At 46.8% G+C, this 21,422-nt stretch overlaps 1 protein-coding gene across 2 annotated transcripts in view; it reads right to left on the bottom strand.

Moving 5' to 3' along the window:
• fras1 (Fraser extracellular matrix complex subunit 1) overlaps nucleotides 1-12,930 on the bottom strand; it is a 144,409-nt gene extending 131,479 nt beyond the window's left edge. For both annotated transcript variants that reach the window (XM_023958905.2, XM_023958906.2), the window contains exons 1-2: nucleotides 12,686-12,930; nucleotides 8,078-8,109 (exon numbers count right to left, since the gene is read on the bottom strand). In XM_023958905.2, coding sequence (XP_023814673.1) covers nucleotides 8,078-8,109; nucleotides 12,686-12,752 — 99 coding nt within the window. In that variant the 5' untranslated portion in view covers nucleotides 12,753-12,930. The remainder of the gene's footprint in view (nucleotides 1-8,077; nucleotides 8,110-12,685) is intronic.
• Nucleotides 12,931-21,422: the final 8,492 nt, after the last annotated feature.

Below are 21,422 nucleotides of genomic sequence, written 5' to 3'. Positions count from 1 at the left end.
AGAACGACTGACCCGGGTTGACGGGGTTACGAGCAGGAAGGTAATGTTTCAGAAAGAATCTATTGCAGAGCAGCCACGCCACTGAAGAACACATGGATATTATTCATATTATTCTTCTAGCAGTTTTGAAAAATGCTGCTTAAATTCAGACAAACCATTTTTTTCACGTCTCTAAAATCCAACACAGATCTGAACCGTCCAAACGTGAAGTTTTCCTCTAAAAGGTCTTTGAAACCTTCTCTCACATGTCAAGAAGCAGAAAAACACACAGCTTCTCCCCTGCAGAAAAAAAAAACTCCAGCTTTTTGTCTGCTGCTTTCAGTCGGGGTAGGGGGGACATCCTGTGGGGTCTAAAGGAGGAGCAACAGCTTTGTTGTCTGCCAAGAAAATCAACAGGGGGGGCTAGCTTTTAACATTTTACCCCCAGAGAAACATCCATCTCCTGCTGTCATCATGAGCCTATCTGACGGCCCACAATGCCCTGGGGCTGCTCTGCTGGGAGTTAATAATCCCAGCATTTAGGGAAGGGGTGTCATCAGCCACAGAGCTTAAGGATGTTGGAATTCCTGCCAGTCTGCAAATAAATGGCTGATGATGATCAGGACAAAAGACTGAAGGGATTTCAGGGGTTCTTCCAGAATCCGCTGGGACCGCTCTGCTCAGACACGTTCTGGTTTCAACCACAGGCTGGACTGTGGGGCTTTTCAAGAACCCCAGACTTTAGGTTTCAGACGTGGAAGATCAGAGCTTCTGATGGAAGTCACTTCAGGAACTCTTTGGTTCTGTGACTGGAGCTGTCACGGTGTGGGATTTTTGATCACCGCGGTGATGAACCAGCAGGGGCGCGGCCTCACGGTAAACCACACCCCCCACGAGACTGCAGACCCTTTGTCACCTTTCTGGTAGCCATGAAGCCTGACACCCATGAAGAAGGCGGGGCAGGAGGCTCCGCCTTTCTTTATACAGACACGTAACGTTACGCTGCACAAAATAGTTCCCAAACAAATCATGTATTGATATTCATGGAAGTCTAATTGTGCACGTTCATGTTTGGTGTTACAGAGTGAAGGAGAACAGTAATAAACCCCCCCCAACACAAAATCCTCCGGCGGGCGGCCGTGTCGCGCACCTAAGGACGCACGCAGCTTGGAACGGAAATGAATACAATGAAAATGAATAATTAGAACGCAGTAAATTTGTCGTATTTCCTCACAAGACGGAAACTTCTGTTGTAGAATGAGGATGTGTGTGTGCTGCTGAAACAGCACACGTGTGTGTGAGTAGAGGGAGTGAAGGAGAACAGTAATAAAAGGTTTCCCCCAGAAACCATTGAAGTCTAAACTCAGGACTAGAAAAAGTAAATTATCAGCAAATTGAATGTGTTTAATGTGTTTATTATAGTTCTAACCAGGCACCATATGCAAAACTTACAAACAAACTAAAAAAAAAAGTGCGGTGATGAGGTTCTCGTCACACCCCCACCCACCCGTGACCTTAAGCTTCAGAAATCTTTGGTTCTGGATTTCTGGACTTTTAATCAGTTTAAGCTTAAACTGCAGCAGGAGGGGGCAGACGTGTAACTGTTCGTGTAACTAATTCACAGATAACAGTGAATGCTGAGATCAGCTCCTAACCAGAGACTAAAAGCAATGGACGAATGGAGGAGTGACGTCGTCCATGGAAGATGTCGTACCTCCAGCTCTCTCCAAATGAGGCCAAATCGTTGCTTCCTGATACGAATGGCGCCATGTTGGAACCAGTGGGCAGTGATTGGTCCGAGTTCCTCCCAGTCATCGTATCTTTGGCAATGGAGACAGTAGTTGCCACAGATACGATGGACCAATAACTGTCGAGTGGTTTCAACATGGCGCCGCCCCTATCAGGTAGCAATGGTACTTCCTGTTTGGGAACACTAGAAGGGAGGGGCTGTCCATTATCTTTCCAGTCAATACTCCTAACTCAGGTGGGACACTGAAGACCCTTAGAGGTGACACAATGAAACCACCTCCATACGGCCTATAATCTAGGGGGGAGGGGGCTTTGTCAGGTTTGGCTATTAGCTGAGCAGCAGAGTGTATGACAAAGGCTGTACCACTCCAGCTCAGCCCTTCATTTCTCTGTTGTCTCCATGGAGCAGCTCCAGAAGAAAAAGGTTTATTTCCAGTACAGCGAACACATTTAGTCCACTGAAGCGCAGGACAGCATCAATGAGGGGCTCAAACCAAGAATCAGAGTTTGCTGAACAATGGGGCAGGGTCTCCCTTTGATCAGAGGTTTTAAATTAAAGCTAGCATGACTCAGTTTGACTCTTTGTTTCTGTCCATCCATCCATCCATCCATCTTCCTCCGCTTATCCGGGACCGGGTTGCGGGGGCAACAGTCTAAGCAGAGATGCCCAGACTTCCCTCACCCCAGCCACTTCCTCCAGCTCCTCCGGGGAGGACCCCGAGGTGGTCCCAGGCCAGCCAAGAGACACAGTGTCTCCAGCATATCCTGGGCCTTCCCTGGGGCCTCCCCCCAGTGGGACATGCCCAGAACACCTCTCCAGGGAGGCGTCCAGGAGGCATCTGGACTAGATGCCCGAGCCACCTCAACTGGCTCCTTTCGATGTGCAGGAGAACGGTTCTACTCCCAGCTCTCCGCGGGTGACCCAGTTCCTCCCCCTCTCTCTAAGGGAGCGCCCAGCCCCCCCATGGAGGAAGCTCATTTTAGCCGCTGGTATTCAGGACCTCGTTCTTTGGGTCATGACCCAGAGCTCTTAACCATAGGTGAGTATTGGCAAGGAGATCCACCGGTAAATTTAGGGCTTTGCTTTTAGGCTCCGCTCTCTCTTCACCACAACGGACCGATACAGCGACCGCAGAACTACGCACGGTCTGTCAATCTCACGCTCTGGTCTTCCCACACTTGTGAACAAGACCCCAAGGTATTTAAACTCCTCCCCCTGGGGCAGGGACACTCCACCCACCCAGAGATGGCAAACTACTTTTTCTCTGGTCGAGAACTGTGGCCTGTTTGTTTCTGTCTGCAGCTCTAATGAACTTTCTGCGACAAATGAACGCTCCACCTATACTGTCTTTATTTTCTACAGACTTTACCGTAACTCAACACAGATGTTTTACAGGAAAAGAGCAGACAGGCGTTGGGTTTTCCTGTTTTCACACTTCAAAATAACCTAAAAGGATGAAGAATGTTTGGTTTGGTCTCGGCACGAGAAGAATTCGGAGGAAACACCAAGACTTTGTTCAGGAGAAGATGACAGGAGCACAACTCCACTGAGAAATAATGGGCTTGAAAGCAGAAGGGATCCAAAAACAGCCCATTTATCCAACGGCTGCATTGTCACAGTGTGTGTGTCAGATGGCTCTGACACACAACCCCATCACACAAAAACAGGCTCAGAAAAAGACTACACTGACCAACCGGACATGTACCGAATGCTCCAGCCCCCTCCAGCACGAACTTTCAAAAGATATGTCCAACTTATTTGTCACTTTAACTAAACATCCAACATTTTTGCCCAACTTTTGTTCCTGCAGAATCTGCAGACAGCGAGAGAGAAGCGTTTGGTTTTCCTGCGTTCTCCTTCTCAGTGTGTCATTTTATCGTTTTGTCGTTCTGTTCAAAAAGTGTTGATTTGGAACCAAGAATGTCACTTTTCACCGTTTCTTTATCGCTAAAGAGAAACTTTGCTGTTTGAGGTGGTTAACTGCATTAAGACACCTGTCCAGCCCATTCAATCATTTAGACCCCAAATAACATGGCCAAGACCAAAGAGCTGTCCAAAGACACCAGAGACAACATTCCAGATCATCCTCCTACGATGAGGGATGTTGGGGTTCTGCTGTTTCTGCCACATTTACAAAACAACATTAATGGTGGTTTTCACGTCCTTCTGCATCCTCTTTAGAATGCTCCTTTCTGATGGTAACCACTGTAACTACATACTTGTAATTTACTACCAGCTAATGTCAACCTGACATCAGGTGGACGTCTGCAGGAGTGCCCTCAAGTTTAAAGCCACACTAGCTTTTTTGGAGATTTTGCTTTAATTGGAGACATCTCTTGAATTAAAAGATAAATTGTTCTTTAATGTAAAAATAGGGAGATAATGCTGCCATGTGCCCCTCCCACAGAGTTCAGAAAGAGCTCTGTCTAAGACAAATTCAACTGAGGACTTGACTGAAACTTTGGCCAACAGAAAGAAGAGATTCTTTCTGAACATATTTATTTATTAGTGGAACTGATTTGATGCATCTCAGATGTGAAAATGCCTTTTACTCTACACAGAAAACAAAGATTGCTTGTTGCATTTTATTCTCTGCAAATACACAACCAAGAAACTGCTGCAGCTGAGAAGCAGGACAAACGCTTTAAAAGCAATTAGTGGAAGCTCCTCCTATCAGAGGCATATTTAATAATTCAGATGTGGAAAGGCTACCACAAGGTCCTCTTCATCTATTTCTGCACATAAGGCAGCTTTGAGCTCGCTACACAAAATTGTAACCCTTTTACTCGTTACCCTCTTCCAAAATAATATTGGTTACTTCCATTTCAAAGTAACTCCTCACACTCACCATAATCCGTTTTGATGAAATGTCCTTAATCTATCTCTGCTTCCCGTCCTGGATTTGATGAAAGTCCATCCATCCATCCTAGCCGCTGGGCTGCAGCTTTAACATCACCACTGCCTTTTTTAAAGCCAGTTCATGTCAAAAAGTGTTTCACTTCACAACTGAAGAGGTTAAAACAGCTTCATGTATGAACCAGGATGCTTCCAACCATTCAGATGAGTCTGAGTCCATCTGCCGGGTGTTGGGGGGAGGGGGGCGTTACTCAACTTCAGAAATCTTTAAAATAATCTGACAGTCTGTTCATTTGAACAGTGAGACAAAAAATAAAGCAAATCAATTCCTTTATATAATTCTTTATTTCTATAAATTCAAAAGAAAAGTGTTTGAACCCTCTCTCTGGAAAGACTTTGTGACTAAACCTTCCTCATCAGCACAGAGGTCTGAGGTTCACTGTAGTGGATGATCAGGTTTCTGCACAGATCAGGAGGAATTCTGCACCTCTCTTTTTCACAAATGATTACTACATCATTCAGATTTGCTGGCTGTTGCTTAGCAACTCTGAGCTTCAGCTCTCTCTGAGGTTCAGAGACTGGCTGGACCAATCCATGACCTTGATCGACCTCTTCTTCAGTCGTTCCTCGGTTGTCTTGGCTGCATGTTTGTGTCATGATCCTGTTGGAAGACCCATCCACCGCCTGTTTTAAGCCTCCTGGTGGAGGGAAGGAGGTTGTCACTCAGGACTTGGCGGTCTATGCCCTGTGCAGAAAAACTCCTCCAAACCATAATGTTTCCACCTCCGTGCTTGACAGAGGGGATGGTGTTTTTGGGGTCATTGGCAGCATCTCTCTTCCTCCAAACATGAAGGGTTGAGTTGATGCCAAAGAGCTCCATGTTGGTCTGGTCTGACCACAGCACCGTCTCCCAATCACTGCTCTTTGACCAGCTTCAGGTGGGTCCGTGCATGTGTCTTCTTGAGCACGGGGGACTTTGTCGGCACTGCAGGATGTGATAGTTTTCTTGGGGTGTTGGTTCTTGACTGTGGTGATAGGTATGCGCTCCTTGCCAACAGGCTAGCTGTTAGAAATGACAAAATTGGCCAATCCGATTGTAGTTTTTACGGTCATCCTTCAAGCATACCAACACTGTGTCATGTGCACGTCCCGTGTATGTGGCAGTTGGTAAGGGGCCAGTACGAAGGACTAGAATGCTGCGTAAGGCCGCCGTAGGACAGCATCAACCGTACATCACGAGTGTAAGGATTCCCAGAAGCAAGTATTTCAGTGCATCAAAATCTCACTGAACTACTATAAACAGCTGTTGGGACAAACTACAGGAAGTTGGTGTTCCTGCATTCCAAACGCAAAGGTGTTGGAACGAAAGCTTGTATTCTTAGGGGGGCCGGCAGGCAAAAGTCTAAACAAATGCTGAGGGGTCGACCTCTGAAGGGCAGATCGCAGCTTCAGTGCCAGCCCATGTGTCGAAGTGTCCTTGGGCAAGACCCTGAAGCCCACATCGCTCCTGGTGGTTATGGGTTGGCGCCGGTTTTTGGCAGCGGAACCGCCATCGGTGTGTGAATGTGTGGGACTGTGAAGCGTTTTGGGCCTTTAGGGTAGTATAGCACTATAGAAGTACACACTATAGAAGTACACAACATTTACCATGTTTACCATTTCGAGCGGACAGACTTTGTGGAGATTGAATAGTAGGAAGGAGCTAAAGAAAACTGTTCATGGGCTCAAACCCGTATGTTAAGTTTAAATGATGCCCCCCCCCCTGCCACGGAGCATGTGCTTAACAAAGCAGGGGAGGGGGGGCACAGGGAGTCTCGGCAGGCTCCTCCCTGCACCGCTGGAGTTGTGACGGTCATATCAGGTGCTGGAGGTTGGTGAGGAAGACTCCGGGAGGCCTGCATGCTTCGCCTCTGGGATCGGCCCCCACCTGCCCAGGTGTCAGGGGGTTCCCTACTTTGAACTGCAGAAAGGCTTTTTCCCCCGACTGTGTTCAGACATGTTGAGACGTTCCACCTGTTCCCTCCAATCTGATTTTTCTCCCACAAGCCCCCCCGCCCGCTCTTCCTCCTTTCCCTCCTCCTCCCCCCGTCTAAGCAGCAGTCAGCCCTTCAGGTCTCACTTCCTGGCCTCAGTAATTATCCCTTTTCAAAGAAAGGCATCACAGGAGCGGATGTGTTGCTCTGCTGTTACAGGACTGCAGGTATGTTCCCGCTCTGCTGTAATTACACTGATGACCCCCCCCCCCCCCCCATTCCACCTGGGAGACCCAGCTTGACTGTTTAAGGTGGACAAACAGCTGCTTCTGTTTGGAAGGGATTCCATAAAAATAAGGATCGTCTGAGGGGCCAAAAGGTTTCCTCTGCTTTGTTTCTATCTTCAGTCTGCCCCCCAGGATAAAAAATATGCTCACACAGCGTTCAGACTGCATTTTATTGACCCCCTCTAGGGAGTGGAAACCCACCGTCTGGAGGTGAGAAGATGTTTGGTGTCTCGTCAGAAACATTGAGCATCTCTGTAACGGTTCGTTTTGACACAGCTAAATTTTGACTGGATAAGAGAACTGGACTGAGTGACCCCGCCCCCCTGGCCTTCCAAACAGGAAGTACCTGCTGATTCAGACTCAAAATCAGAAGTATTTTATTGATCCCACACGTGGGAAATGTGTGCGTTACAGTAGCATTGTAAGTTAATAGGATTCCATTAAGGCCAAAATCCCACAGACGTCTGTAGAGAAACCAACAGCTGTCAGTCATTCTATTGGTCAGAAGAACCGTTCTGGATCTGATTCCTTTTTTATCATCTTCTAGATAATCCTCATTTTTTCATGATTGTTTTCTTTATTATAATGTGGAAGTTCAAAGCTTAGACTTCCTGCTTTCCTCTGTAGTACTCCTTGTAGTATTAATGTGTTTTGTTACACGACCTTCATGATTTATGAAAATATGAATCAAATCATGAAACATACACATCGTTACAGTTTTCCACTGACTGATGATAAATGTGATTACAACAAACCCACAGCTCCTGCATGAGGCTGTCATACAGTGAAGTGAGTCTAGGCAGATGTGGGAGGAGCTTCAGGTTCAGTTTTCAGGAAAAAACTGAACCTTCTGGACAAATTTAGAGCAGCAGAGAAACTCGGTCCCATTCAGAGGAGCTAACTTCAAATGCTGGGTTTTAAAATCATGCAAAGATTCATTTGATTCCTGTCCAGAGGATAGAACGGACCTAAGATCCACATCAGCATCAGGAGTGACTCGAGTCAGAGCAGAACCCGGGACTCAAACATGACCGACAACAGGAAAAGCTCCCAAAGAGCCAACCCTCAGCAGGCTGAGTGGGAGCCTGAAACAGGGCTACCTGTTCAGACCACAGAGGGTCTGCTGCCGCCCCACCAATGACATGCACTGCTGCTCTGCACACACACTAACCTCATATGACCCACATCAATCCTCCCCCATGCCTGCAGAGACACACAAGTGGAGCACCTACCGTGTGCAGCAATCCCTCGGAGACACAAACTCCTGCAATGACAGAAAGACAGCAGAGGGAAAGCAGTTATCATAATTTGGCTTCCAACAGGGAGTATGTGGTTTCCAGGGATGAAGCTCATCTAACTCCAGCAGTAACTCTAACTAGTATCCTATCACAGGATTAGGGCGTGGTTGAGTTCCTTTAATGAAAAACACTGATTGTAGTGATCCCTTTGGGTCCTGTGCTGAGCGCTGCAGAGACCTGAAGGTGATCAGTGCAAAGCATGATGGGAAACAGACTCTCTGATGCTTTGAAGTATGTTTTGTGTCTCTGGTGTCTAAACTCAGTCTCAAAGGCGAAAGGACAGGAACTTATTTGAGAATTAAACCCCAGTGGACACTGGAGGACGTCCAGAGGAGACTTGAATCAACTCCAAAGATTAAGACATTTGGAGAAAGACAGAGTGGATTCAGACAAGAGACGTCCGTTGGTCCGGATACTGTCTGCTTCATTTGGTTCAGACTGAGTCCTGGGGGGTATTCCAGAAAGCAGGTTATGTGCTAGCTCCCACGGTGAGTTGGAGGCTAAAGAAGTGAACAACCACCGCCTTTGGTTCCAAAAACAGAGGTATGTTTCAGGGTAGGTCAAGTTGCCATAGCAACTCATGCTCTGAACATAACCTGGTCTGGAGCAGGTTTAGTTGAAGGTTAGTTTGTTTTCAGAGAGGTGAAGCAGCATGGCGTGTCCATTTGAAGATGATTTAGTGGATGAAGAAGCTCAGATATTACTTTTTCCACCGTGAAAGGCTGATAAGACCACATATGGATGTTGGAAAGAGAAACTTTATACTTTGATCTAACTTAATTATTTGCTTTAGTTAAGATAAATCAATTATTTTTTGTTAAGTCAGTTTAAAAATAACATGTAGTTATCAGACAGTTATTTTCCTTTCGTTCAAATTAATTCAATTAAGTAGGTGTAACTTTGGTGCTGCTGTTAGATCGGCACCGCAAGGGATTGTGGGATACCATTCCCCTTGCCTGTCTGGACGGATTTGGGTTTAAGTGTGGCTTTTTGACCAAATGTGTTTAGTTGTTTAGCTGTTTTACCGTGTTTTGTCTAGTTATTTTGTCCTTCTATGCTTTAGTCACTGCACCATGAGTGAGAGGGAGGGAGAGGATGATGAGGATCATTGTCATTGCAGTGCTGCAATGACAATGACGGAAGATTCTTTAATGAATTCATGCATTCCGTGCATTTTTTCCCCGTCCTTTTTATTGTTATAAAACTGAGAATATCTGCCGGCTCAAACTTAGACATATGAGAGTTCAAGAAATATAATTAATTAAGACTGAAATAATATTAATTGAATTGGAGTAATTAGTTAGATAAATATGTAAATTTGAGTTGTATAAAAAATTATAGACGTAAAAAATTAGGTTGAATAAATTTAACTCAATTACTTGTTAGCAATAGAAGTAATTATTTAAATTGGCAAAATTGGATAAGTAATATATAAATGCGTCACAAGGAAAATGGAAATAAGATCCGAAACTCGTGCGTTTACTTTGTCCAATCTTTTTCTCCAAGCAGAAACTCTTTCTTTTGCTGATGATGCAGTCGTGTTAGTTTTTTGATGGACGTATAATCTTCATACGCCGTCATTAAAATCTCAGACTCCGTCTCACCAGCCGCGGTTACATGGGCAGAATATCTTGATCGGATCAATGGTCGGGTTAAAATTCACCAATTACCATATCAATGGCGAGCAGTTAACATCACCCAGTGAGGGTCCTTAGGCAAGACCCTTAACGCTACTGCCTCCCGAGTGCGGTTTCCACTGCAGCTCGCCGCTCCCCAAGGGGATGGGTCAAATGCGGAGAAAGAATTTCCCTTCGTGGGATAAAATACAGTGTAAAAAATAAATAAATAATCCAACTGTTCTGCTCACTCGGGTGCCAGTGGACCGAGTGAGCGTCGGGGGGCAAGCGCTCTTTCCCCGCATCTCCCTCGTGAGGGGTGTAAGAGAGGGGAGAGCCAGCGGGGCGAGAGCGGAGCGGCGCTTTTCACGAGGCGTCCACAGAGCAGCTGGTCGGTCCCGTATGAGCTCCAAAGCTTTCTCTGAGCGAAACACCGTCTATGCGTGACGTACACCAGAGCAGTAGTGACACACGATCAGAATGAACCGTTTACATGCTCCGCGATCGGATAAGCGATCGGTATAACCCAACTATCTCCATCGGAAAGAAATTCTGATCCGAATGAGTCTGACCGGGGCAGAGTATTCCGAATGGCGCGTTTAGATGACGCATTTTCTTTCCGTTCAGGCTTTCTTTCCGAATACTTTTGCCCATGGAAACGCGGAGTAGAGTCAAGTAGAGTAGAGTAGAGTAGACTAACGTAGAGTAGACTAGCGTAGTGAAGACTACAGTAAATTAAAGTAGAGTAGAGTAAAGTACAGTAGATTAGACTACAGTAGATTAGAGTAGAGCAAAGTGCCACAGAGTCTGACAAACGGATGTTTCTTGGTCTTGATGCATCTGTACTGGAACGCCGTGAGGCCACAGTGACCCACACATGCAACCCAAAACATTATACAGTTTGAATACAGTTTTCTTTTGGTTTGATGACTCCATGTTTTAAATTCCCTCTCATTCCTGGTTTGTTAATCTATCCATAACTTCAGGTCAGGCCGGTTTCATCCTCTCCGTGTTGTGGCTCTGACCAGCCCCTGACCTAGAGAGGCTTCCATGCAGACGGACCTTAGAGCCTCTTTCCTGAACAGACAACGCGCACGGATCCGACGGGACCAGACCACGTCTTCAGCCTCTCTGTAGAAAGATTCTGCTGCTCTGCTGAGCTCCAGGCGCCATAGAAATCAATTAAACTTGTGTTTCTTGGGGTGTCTGTGCAGCACAGAAATATTAAAACATGAAGCTGCACTTTGATGCACTTGACGGTTTCCACGGATGTTCTGTCAGCAGTGTGAGAGCAATGAACACTGTAGTCATTATTAACAGGTTTTAGCTTAGAGGCATTAATTATCACATCTGTGTGACTCGCTTCAGCAGTGTGGGGATGTGATAAAGATGGAGTGACTGCATGAAACTCTGAGAGCTTTGATCTGGTGCATATTTTAATGCTGGTTAACGTGGTTCCTATAGAGCATCAATGTGCTTTTAAATCAAGCATGTTTAAACACCCACTCAGTTAAAATCCTGTTTTCTGAGTTTCTGACATAATTGTGGCATTTTTCTAATGAAAGAGAACAAATGTCATCAAATCATTTGATTTTGCATTTCTGACTATTTCTCTTTTTAAATTGCTTTAAACTGTCACAAAGACACTATGTTTGAATTACAGCCACTTCGCACAAGCCCCCCATCCACCCCATGCAGCTACAGTAAGCCCCCCCCCATCAACCCCATCCAGCTACAGTAACCCCCCCCCCCCCCCGCATCTACCCCATCCAGCTACAGTAAGCCCCCCCCATCTACCCCATCCAGCTGCACTAGCCCCCCCCCCCCCCCCCCCCCATCTACCTGCCCCGTCCAAAACCGAAAAGCAGACACTTCTACGACTGAAGACCATGAACAGAAATGAAGACCGCTGTGGATGATTGACATGAACCTGGAGTGACTGACAGATGACAGAACAGGACCAGAACCACTGCAGAACTGAACAGAACCCCAGAATCCTCACAGTCTGATAATAACATGAATAGGATTCAGAATTCCAGCATCCTGGGGATGAAGGTTTGAGGAGATCTGTGTTTCAGATGTTTGCATCTGGATACAACAGCACAAACAGAAAGAGCTTCCAGTGTTTCCTGGTCCTCCAAGTCTGTGATAGAGTCCATAAACTCATGGTGACAATAATCCGTTTGTGTACAAAAAGACAGTTGTATCACTTTCACCTACAGGAGCTGAGTATTCATCCAGAAAGTGTCTATTCACACATCATTTTCTAAAGACTGCGGCCCTGAACTCTTCCTGACCAGCATGAATTCCTCACTTTTGGCGCTGGTCCAGTTGATAGACCTGCAGATAGTCATCCATGGGTCATTTCAATGTTACTCAGTTGTTTCAAGGACACAGAAGGTTTTTGCTGCCCTTGCCCCTCTAAAACCCTGTGCACGTCCCTGACACTCCTCCAGGGACGTGATGGATGAAGCTCGGTCACGTGACAGAACCTGGAGAATCGTCAACAGTGAGAGGATTCCTGCCTGATTCACCTGGAGATCATTTACCTGCAGCCCGCGGGTCACATGTCAGACCTCTGGCAGAGATTTGCTTTTTTTCCCCACACCGACCGGCCGCTCGTGTTTCGCCGCTTTTACCGGGCTAAATGAAGCCGGTCTAAATAAAACCCGTTCGGACGTTTGCAGTGAGTGACGTGCGCACGCCTGATTGTTCCGAATGAGATCAGCTGGACTCGCTAACGTGGAAAACAAAGTTCGGTGGGAAAAGTTCACCTGCTCTGCGTCATCACGCAGCTTCCAGACACTGCCGCGCGCGCACAACGCATTTCAATCTGAGTAAAAACTGCGCGCGTGTTCGGCCGTGCGCGCGCGCGCTGCTGCAGACAGCCGCTGACCCCCCACCCAAAGACAGAAAAGAGACTGACCGTGAGCCCCACCGGACACGGCGAGCAGCCCGGCCAGAGCGCCGACCAGCGTCCACCATCTGCTCATGACGTCAAACGTGGATCCGGCGCGGAGCGGGAACCGGGACGCTTCTGCTGGTGTCCGAGTGCCTCTACGGCAGTCCTCTGCGCATCCGCAGTACCGACAGCCGCCGGAGAAGAACCGGATCTGAGAGGAAACGGAGCACGGAGCGCCGCTCCGCCTCTGAGCGCTGCGCTCCGGGCTGGAATGCGGCGCGGCGCCGTAACCTGAACAGCACGCGCCTCCTCCCCTCACACGCACACGCACCCCCACCCAACACACACACCATAATCTGAGGGCTCAGGATTAAATGCCTGCCCGGTTCACCGTTTTAATCCCATTTTCATCTCAAATTTGGAGGTTTATTAAAGTGATGACGTCATCCTCTCCCCCAGGGATGAAGAGGTGCGCACAGAACGTTTGGGCTCCCTCTGATGGTAACAGAAACTTTCCTAAACTTCCTAATCTGAGGGCCCCCGTGTTCCAGGACTGACAGTCATGGTGGGGGTTACATGTGATGGACAGCTTTCTTCTGATGCTTTACCTGCAGTTCCAGGTAGACTGTCCAACACAGAAACCCCCTGCAAGAGGCTGTGAGCCTGAAATGTTCTGAATGAACATAAAATAATTATCATTAGATAGCTTTACTTCAACAAACAGGAATCCTATGTATTTAGGTTCAACCTAATACATTTTAGTTGATTCAATTTAAATACTACAGTTGGACCCAACTTAACTTAATATTGTTGCTCACGGTAAAACGAAAAAAGTTGATCCAATTTAAATGAATCACTTCAATTAGTAACACGGAATTGAATTAAGTTCACTCAACTTAAATTTGTATGTCTATCCAACTCAATATAATAGGTTGATCTAACTTAATTTTTTTTCTTTCATTTTGTTTATACAAGGGACATTCACACTTTTCTAGATCTCAACCAATGGACCTTATAATGTCCACATCAAAGACATGAATTACCCAGCATTGTGTCACATTAAGGCAGGAGCTCACGTGTCATGACCTCTGTGTTCAGACATTAGTAACATACCGCTCAAGGGGGGTTGGTCATCGTCCTCCACACTTCACTCATGGTGCAAGAAATAAACATACCAGTTTAAATTACGAGTTAAAACAGAGTAAAACAGCTAGACAACAAAACACAAGGACAAAAACTCACACGTAAACCCCAATCTGCCCAGACAGGCAAAGAAAAGGGTATCCCATAATTCCTTGCAATTACTAATGTAATCCAATTTAATGGTATCGTGTTGGATCAACAATCGACATGATTCATTCACATATGATTTACAAACATAACATTTTCTGATTGAAATGACAAGTTACATTTTCGTAAAGTTAATTGGCTGGTAATTTCCTTTTTTTGAGTTTGCTCTCAAACTTGCTGCACTCAGTGTCAGATCTTTATGTAACAAATCATTTTTAATCAACACTTTATGTCTTCTTATAATCTTGATTTTATCTTGTTACTAAAAAAAAACACAGGAAACATTGTTCTAGTCGAATCAACTCCCCCAACAGCAAATCTGGATCAGAAAAGGAGAAAGTGAAAAAGGTGGAGGGGTTATACTGTAACCCACAGATTATCATTGGGTGTGTTTTCATCATTTGAGGATGTTTCCTTTAAAACAACTCTGCATGGTTATGGACACGCCCCCTCAGCACAGCCGAAGGTTCAGTGATGATTTCACTGAAATGCTCAGTTGTGTCCACAGACTTCCAGGGTTTTGTATGTAGGTTCTTAGTGTATGTTCTAGGGGGGTGCAATTAAAACTGGTGGATGCTTCCACCAATGGTCCCTACGTGTCTATAGCAAACAAAGCTTGATTGGGAGGGGGGGTCTACTTGACCTTATTTATTTATTTCCTCAATTGCTTTTTCTCCCCTTTTTTTCCATTTTTCATTTTTATTATTATTATTTTTCCCCCTTTTGACAGATTTATATTTCTCTCTTATTTTTTTATCTATTTATTTAGTTTAGACCCCCCCCCTACTGTCAACTCCCAGGCTTCTCGTTGAGGTGTTTTGTGTAAAGAGGGAGACTTGTCATGCATGGGATTGTTGTATCCCTGTCCCAAAAAGCCCCAACCGAGCACGAGGCACCAGGCCCGCCGCCCAGAGGCACCGCAGAGTACAACAGCCCCCATCACCAGCCCCCCAAGACCACACAGCCAGGGAGGAGCAGGTCTAGTCACCACCCCCAGGGCCGTAGAACAGAGCCCCATCCCCAGGCAACCAGGTCCCCTATGGGAGCTCTGGTTCCCAGGCGCCTGAACCCCGGACCCATCAGACGTCCTCCGCCCCCTATGAAGATGAAAATCAGAAAAAGGAGACAGAAAGCTCCCTGGATGAACGAGGATTCGGTCACAGGGCACAGAAACGGCAGCGTTGCAGAGCTGAGCGAAAGTGGTGCTGGACAAATCTCCAGGTTCATCATGAAATGTAAGAGGGGGAGTTGTACACCTACAACCAAATCTAATGCAGGACAAGGGAAAGGTACATTTCTGAAATCATTGGAAGTTGCAGCAGCAACTCTCGTGTCCTCTTCACAACAGTAAACAGATTAACTAACCCTCCAACCCAGCTACCAATAGAACTGGTTTGCACACCTAAATGTAATGAGTTTGCTGTATTTTTCAATGACAAGGTTCAGGGCATTAAAAAAGCCATCAACTCCACAACACAACTATTGAACGGCCACCTACTCACTCTAAGCTGACTCACTTTGTACCTGTCACTGACCAAACTGTCCAAGAGACCATCACCCGTCTGAGCTCGTCTACATGCTGCCTTGATGTGTTACCCACTAGATTTCTAAAGTCTGTCCTGAACAGTGTGTTGCCATCAATTACTCAAATAGTTAACATGTCTCTTCAATCTGGAATATTTCCCGAGGCCTTAAAAACTGCAGTCATTAAACCTCTCCTGAAGAAAAACGGTCTTGATCCCACTGTACTGAATAATTACAGACCTATCTCTAATCTGCCATTTTTAGGAAAAGTCCTTGAAAAAGTTGTCTACCAACAGCTCACTGACTTTCTCTTATTAAACAATTCATTTGATGTTTTCCAGTCAGGTTTTAGACCCCATCATAGCACAGAAACTGCTCTTATCAAGGTAACCAATGACATCCGCCTGAACACTGATGATGGCAAAGTCTCTGTCTTAATCCTGCTAGACCTGAGCGCTGCCTTTGATACTGTTGATCATGGGATCCTTTTGCACAGACTCCAAGACTGGGTTGGCATCTCTGGATCTGCCCTAAGTTGGATCAAGTCTTATCTGGAAGACAGGAAATATTTTGTTGAAATTGGGAGTTGTGTCTCAGACTACATGGCCTTGACTTGTGGTGTGCCCCAGGGATCGATCCTGGGACCCCTTCTGTTCAACCTCTACATGCTGCCACTAGGGCAGTTAATACGCAGTAATAACATATCTTATCACAACTATGCAGATGATACTCAGCTCTATGTGTCACTGACAACAGGTGAATATGGGCCGGTGGATTCACTCAGCCACTGCCTCCAACAGATCAGTGTGTGGATGCAGAACAACTTTCTCCAGCTAAACTCAAACAAGACCCAAGTTATTATTTTTGGCCCACAGAAACAAAGAGAAAGTGTCAGCAGCTACCTTCATTCTCTGTCTCTCAAACCTTCAAATCAAGTCAGAAACCTAGGGGTAATCATGGACTCTGACCTGAACTTTAACAGTAACATCAGCAGCATTTTACCATCTAAAAAACAACATCAAAACCATAATGTCAAAGCCAGACTTGGAGCTACTTATTCCTGCATTTGTGTCCAGTAGGTTAGATCACTGTACCGGCCGGCTCACTGGCTCCCCAAACCAGCTGTAAAACATCTTCAGTACATCCAGAACGCTGCTGCTGGAGTCCTGACCAGAACCAGGAAGTACCGTCACATCAGGTCTCTGCTCTGGCTTCCTGTCGCTCAAAGTAACGACTTTTAAGCAGCTCTGCTTGTTTCCAAGTCTCTCCATGGCCTTAAAGTACATCTCTGACATGTTAGTGCCATATGAACCATCTGGGACTCTGAGGACCTCAGGGACCGGCCTCCTGCGGGGGCCCAGAGTCAGGACTGAACAAGGGGAATCAGCGTTTCAGTCTTCTGCAGCTAAAAGCTGGAACAGTCTCTCTGAGGCTGTGAGACAGACCTCTACTGTGTTAAGGTTCAAATCCAGACTCAGAACATTCCTGTTTAGCCGTTATATACCTGAAGAGTCCTCATCCTCACCTCTGTTCATGTTCTTTTCTCTTTACTTCATTTAAAGTCAATTTTATAATGATTATGTATGTTTTGAATCTTTGCACTGTTATGTTTTATGATTTTAATGCATTTTCCTGTTTTGTGAAGCACTTTGAATGTCTTTGTGTAGGAATTGTGCTACACAAATAAACCTGCCTAATAACCCGTTTTGGTAACACTTTATATTAAGATTCCTTAACAAGCTTTGTTAAAGCATTAAAAAGCATTATAAATGAATTTATAGGGTGTTAGTAAGAAATTTATTAGTACAATAAGTCTAACAAGGTTTATTAAATTACTTAGTTAACACATTTACAAGCATTATTATTAGGATGTTTTTAAGATCCTAATAATGCATTTACTGATATTATAGGTGCCTAACAAATGTGTCAGTGTTAATAAGCTTAATAAGATTTAGCTTTAGCATGGATCCTGTAGGTTTTTTGCTTTCGGTCTTCAAAAATGACTGGCATTGAATGCAGAGAATTGTCTCCTGGTGATGGGATTTGCAATGAAGGTTTCACTCAGGATAGATGCTAATACTTTATTCTTATTAGCTATGATACTAGTCATCCAACACCAGTATATATGTTTTTAAAAAAATTATTTGTCTGAATTAAATTATTATATATCTTTTACAAAAGGATTTGTGTATGTTTAGTCTGTTTTAATGTCATAAAGTTCTTTTTACAATCTTTATGCTTTGTGGTTGTTTGTGCTAAAAAACGTCCTCACTTTAGTTGAGGTGCTGCAAAACAATTAATAAACTGTTAACAAAGTTAATTAATACATACGTAAAGCTTATAAGCAGTTTAGTAATGTGGATTTAGAAGACAGTGGTCTGCCATTAGATGTTAATAAATCTTATTAACACTTTCAGGTATTTGCAAGACATCTATAATGCTAATAAATATCTTACTAGCATCTGACACATTAATAAACCCTATTAATTTGTTAAGTTAGTTAATAAATCTTATTAAGCTTATTAACACTGACACATTTGTTAGGCACCTATAATATCAGTAAATGTATCATTAGCATATTGAAAACATCCTAATAATAATGCTTGTAAATGTGTTAACTAAGTAATTTAATAAACCTTATTAGACTTATTGTACTAATAAATGTCTTACTAACACCCTATAAGTGCATTTATAATGCTTGTTAATGCGTTAACAAAGCTTGTTAAGGAATCTTAATATAAAGTGTTACCCCCGTTTTTGGTGACAGTTTGTCACAGTTGGCCTCAGAAACCTAAATTTACACCAACAGGTTTGGTTTAAATGTCGGTAAAAGAGGATCAGCTGTTCAATCAAGAGCTGATTGTTTCCTCTTCATTAAGATCTCCAGAATTTCCTCTTCAATCAGCCCTTAAAGATGTTCTTGAAGCTCGCTTAAGGTCTTGGTTCCTCCTTTGCCCATGAGGATCTCCAGAAACCTGCAGCTTTAGATTCGGCGGATTTCTGTCCATCTGGACTCAGACGAGAGTCTAAAAAATCTACTCAGAATAGAGAAAACAGAGGAAACATTATTGTTAACCACTTGAAGTGCATGTACGTGCACTGACAGGGAAACAGCTGCTCCTCCTGCATCTCTGTCTCCAAACCAGACGTGCAGACGGACTCTGTCCTGTTTCAGTTTTTAGGATTCGTCTAAAGAAGCAAAAACGTTTCTGTCAGCGTGTCTGAGAGGCTCCACATGAAAAAATGACATCACGATGCATTCCTGAGGCTGATGCAAATACATGGACACACTGACTTCCAACAGGTTGCTGGTCCAAATCCTGCAGTCTTCTATGAAACGTCAGTGAGACTCACTCACACATCTGTTTTTATCTGTCATTCATGAAAACTGACTTAAGCTGCGAAGACAGAAGTTGTTTTGGTTTGACAACATTTTGAAGGACATGTTGATGATAAGTTCATGTGTCACATCACTTCGGGGTTTGACTTTAGTCTGCTGCAGCTCTCAGATGGTTGGATGTTTTGTAATGTCATTACTTCCATAAATGAAGAGAAAGTGCAGGGATGGGATTCCTCAGGGTCATATGTCAGCAACCTGATCTCCGCTCAGCCCTTTAGTCCGGTGCCAGAAAGAGGGATCAGATGCATGGAGAATTTTCCTCGGAATGAGCTTTTGTCCGCGGCCCCCGAGGCCTCAGGATTTCAGAACGGCTGCAGAGATGGACCTGAACAGAACCAGAACTGTTTCTCTGCGCTCAGACGTCCCTCCTTTGTGTCCACAGAGGGCAGACGTCTGTCACAACGGATGAAGAGACTGTCGGGCCGTGACGTCCTCATGTGCGGTGACCAAAACCACCGTCAGGAGGGGCGGAGCAAAGACGGGACTTCCATGGCGCCAACGCCGAACCTTCAGGCAGCTGTCTGCACCCACACCCTCACTGTTACACACTCTCAGCGGCTGGTGAGGCTGCGGCAGGTGTAGCTGCGGCAGGTGGAGCTGCAGCAGGTGAGGCTGCAGCATGTGAAGCTGCAGCAGATGGAGCTGCAGCAGGTGAGGCTGTAGCACCTGCCGCTGCCTCACCAGCCGCTGCTTCACATGCTGCAGCCTCACCTGCTGCAGCTCCACCTGCCGCAGCTTTACCTGCCGCAGCCTCACCAGCCGCTGCTTCACATGTTGCAGCTCCACCTGCTGCAGCTTCACATGCTGCAGCCTCACCTGCTGCAGTTCCACCTGCCGCAGCTTCACATGCCGCAGCCTCACCAGCCGCAGCCTCACCGGCCGCTGCTTCACCTGCTGCAGCCTCACCTGCTGCAGCTCCACCTGCCGCAGCTTCACCTGCCGCAGCCTCACCAGCCGCTGCTTCACATGCTGCAGCCTCGCCTGCTGCAACTCCACCTGCCGCCGCTTCACCTGCCGCAGCTCCACCTGCTGCAGCTTCACCTGCTACAGCTTCACCAGCCGCTGCTTCACCTGCCGCAGCTTCACCTGCTGCAGCTTCACCTGCCGCAGCCTCACCAGCCGCTGCTTGACATGCTGCAGCCTCACCTGCTGCAGCTCCACCTGCCGCAGCTTCACATGCCGCAGCTTCACCTGCCGCCGCCTCACCAGCCGCTGCTTCACCTGCCGCAGCTTCACCTGCTGCAGCTTCACCTGCCGCAGCCTCACCAGCCGCTGCTTCACATGCTGCAGCTCCACTTGCTGCAGCTTCACATGCTACAGCCTAACCTGCTGCAGCTCCACCTGCTGCAGCTTCACATGCTGCAGCTTCACGTGCCGCAGCTTCACCTGCCGCAGCCTCACCAGCCGCTGCTTCACATGCTGCAGCTTAACCTGCCGCAGCCTCACCAGCCGCTGCTTCACATGCTACAGCCTCACCTGCTGCAGCTCCATCTGCTGCAGCTTCACATGCTGCAGCCTCACCTGCTGCAGCTCCACCTGCTGCAACTCCACCTGCCGCAGCTTCACATGCCGCAGCTACACCTGCCACAGCTTCACCTGCCGCAGCCTCACCGGCCGCTGCTTCACCTGCTGCAGCCTCACCTGCCGCAGCTCCACCTGCTGCAGCTTCACCTGCCGCCGCCTCACCTGCCGCAGCTTCACCTGCCGCAGCACCACCAGCCGCTGCTTCACCTGCGGCAGCTTCACCTGCCGCAGCCTCACCAGCCGCTGCTTCACATGCTGCAGCCTCACCTGCTGCAGCTTCACCAGCCGCAGCATCACCAGCCGCTGCTTCACCAGCTGCAGCCTCAGCTGCCCCAGCTTCCCGTGCTGCATTTTCACTTGCTGCAGCCTCACCTGCTGCAGCTTCACCTGCCGCAGCCTCACCAGCCGCACCTTCACCAGCCGCTGCTTCACATGCTGCAGCCTCACCTGCTGCAGCTCCACATGCTGCAGCTTCACCTGCCGCAGCCTCACCAGCCGCTGCTTCACATGCTGCAGCCTCACCTGCAGCAACTGCACCTGCTGCAGCCTCACCTGCTTTAGCTTCACCTGCCGCAGCCTCACCAGCCGCTGCTTCACATGTTGCAGCTCCACCTGCAGCAGCTTCACATGCTACAGCCTCACCTGCTGCAGCTCCACCTGCTGCAGCTTTACCTGCCGCAGCCTCACCAGCCGCTGCTTCACATGTTGCAGCTCCACCTGCTGCAGCTTCGAATGCTACAGCCTCACCTGCTGCAGCTCCACCTGCTGCAGCTCCACATGCTGCAGCCTCACCTGCTGCAGTTCCACCTGCCGCAGCTTCACCTGCCGCAGCCTCACCAGCCGCTGCTTCACATGTTGCAGCTCCACTTGCTGCAGCTTCACATGCTACAGCCTAACCTGCTGCAGCTCCACCTGCTGCAGCTTCACCTGCTGCAGCTTCACGTGCCGCAGCTTCACGTGCCGCAGCTTCACCTGCCGCTGCTTCACAGGCTGCAGCCTCACCTGCAGCAGCTGCACCTGCTG

Source organism: Oryzias latipes, chromosome 9 (genome assembly GCF_053564925.1).
Source record: "Oryzias latipes strain Hd-rR chromosome 9, Olatipes_Hd-rR_3.1".
Classification (NCBI taxonomy): domain Eukaryota; kingdom Metazoa; phylum Chordata; class Actinopteri; order Beloniformes; family Adrianichthyidae; genus Oryzias; species Oryzias latipes.
The sequence above is the reverse complement of the archived record's forward strand: the minus strand, read 5'-3'. Positions and strand labels throughout refer to the sequence as shown.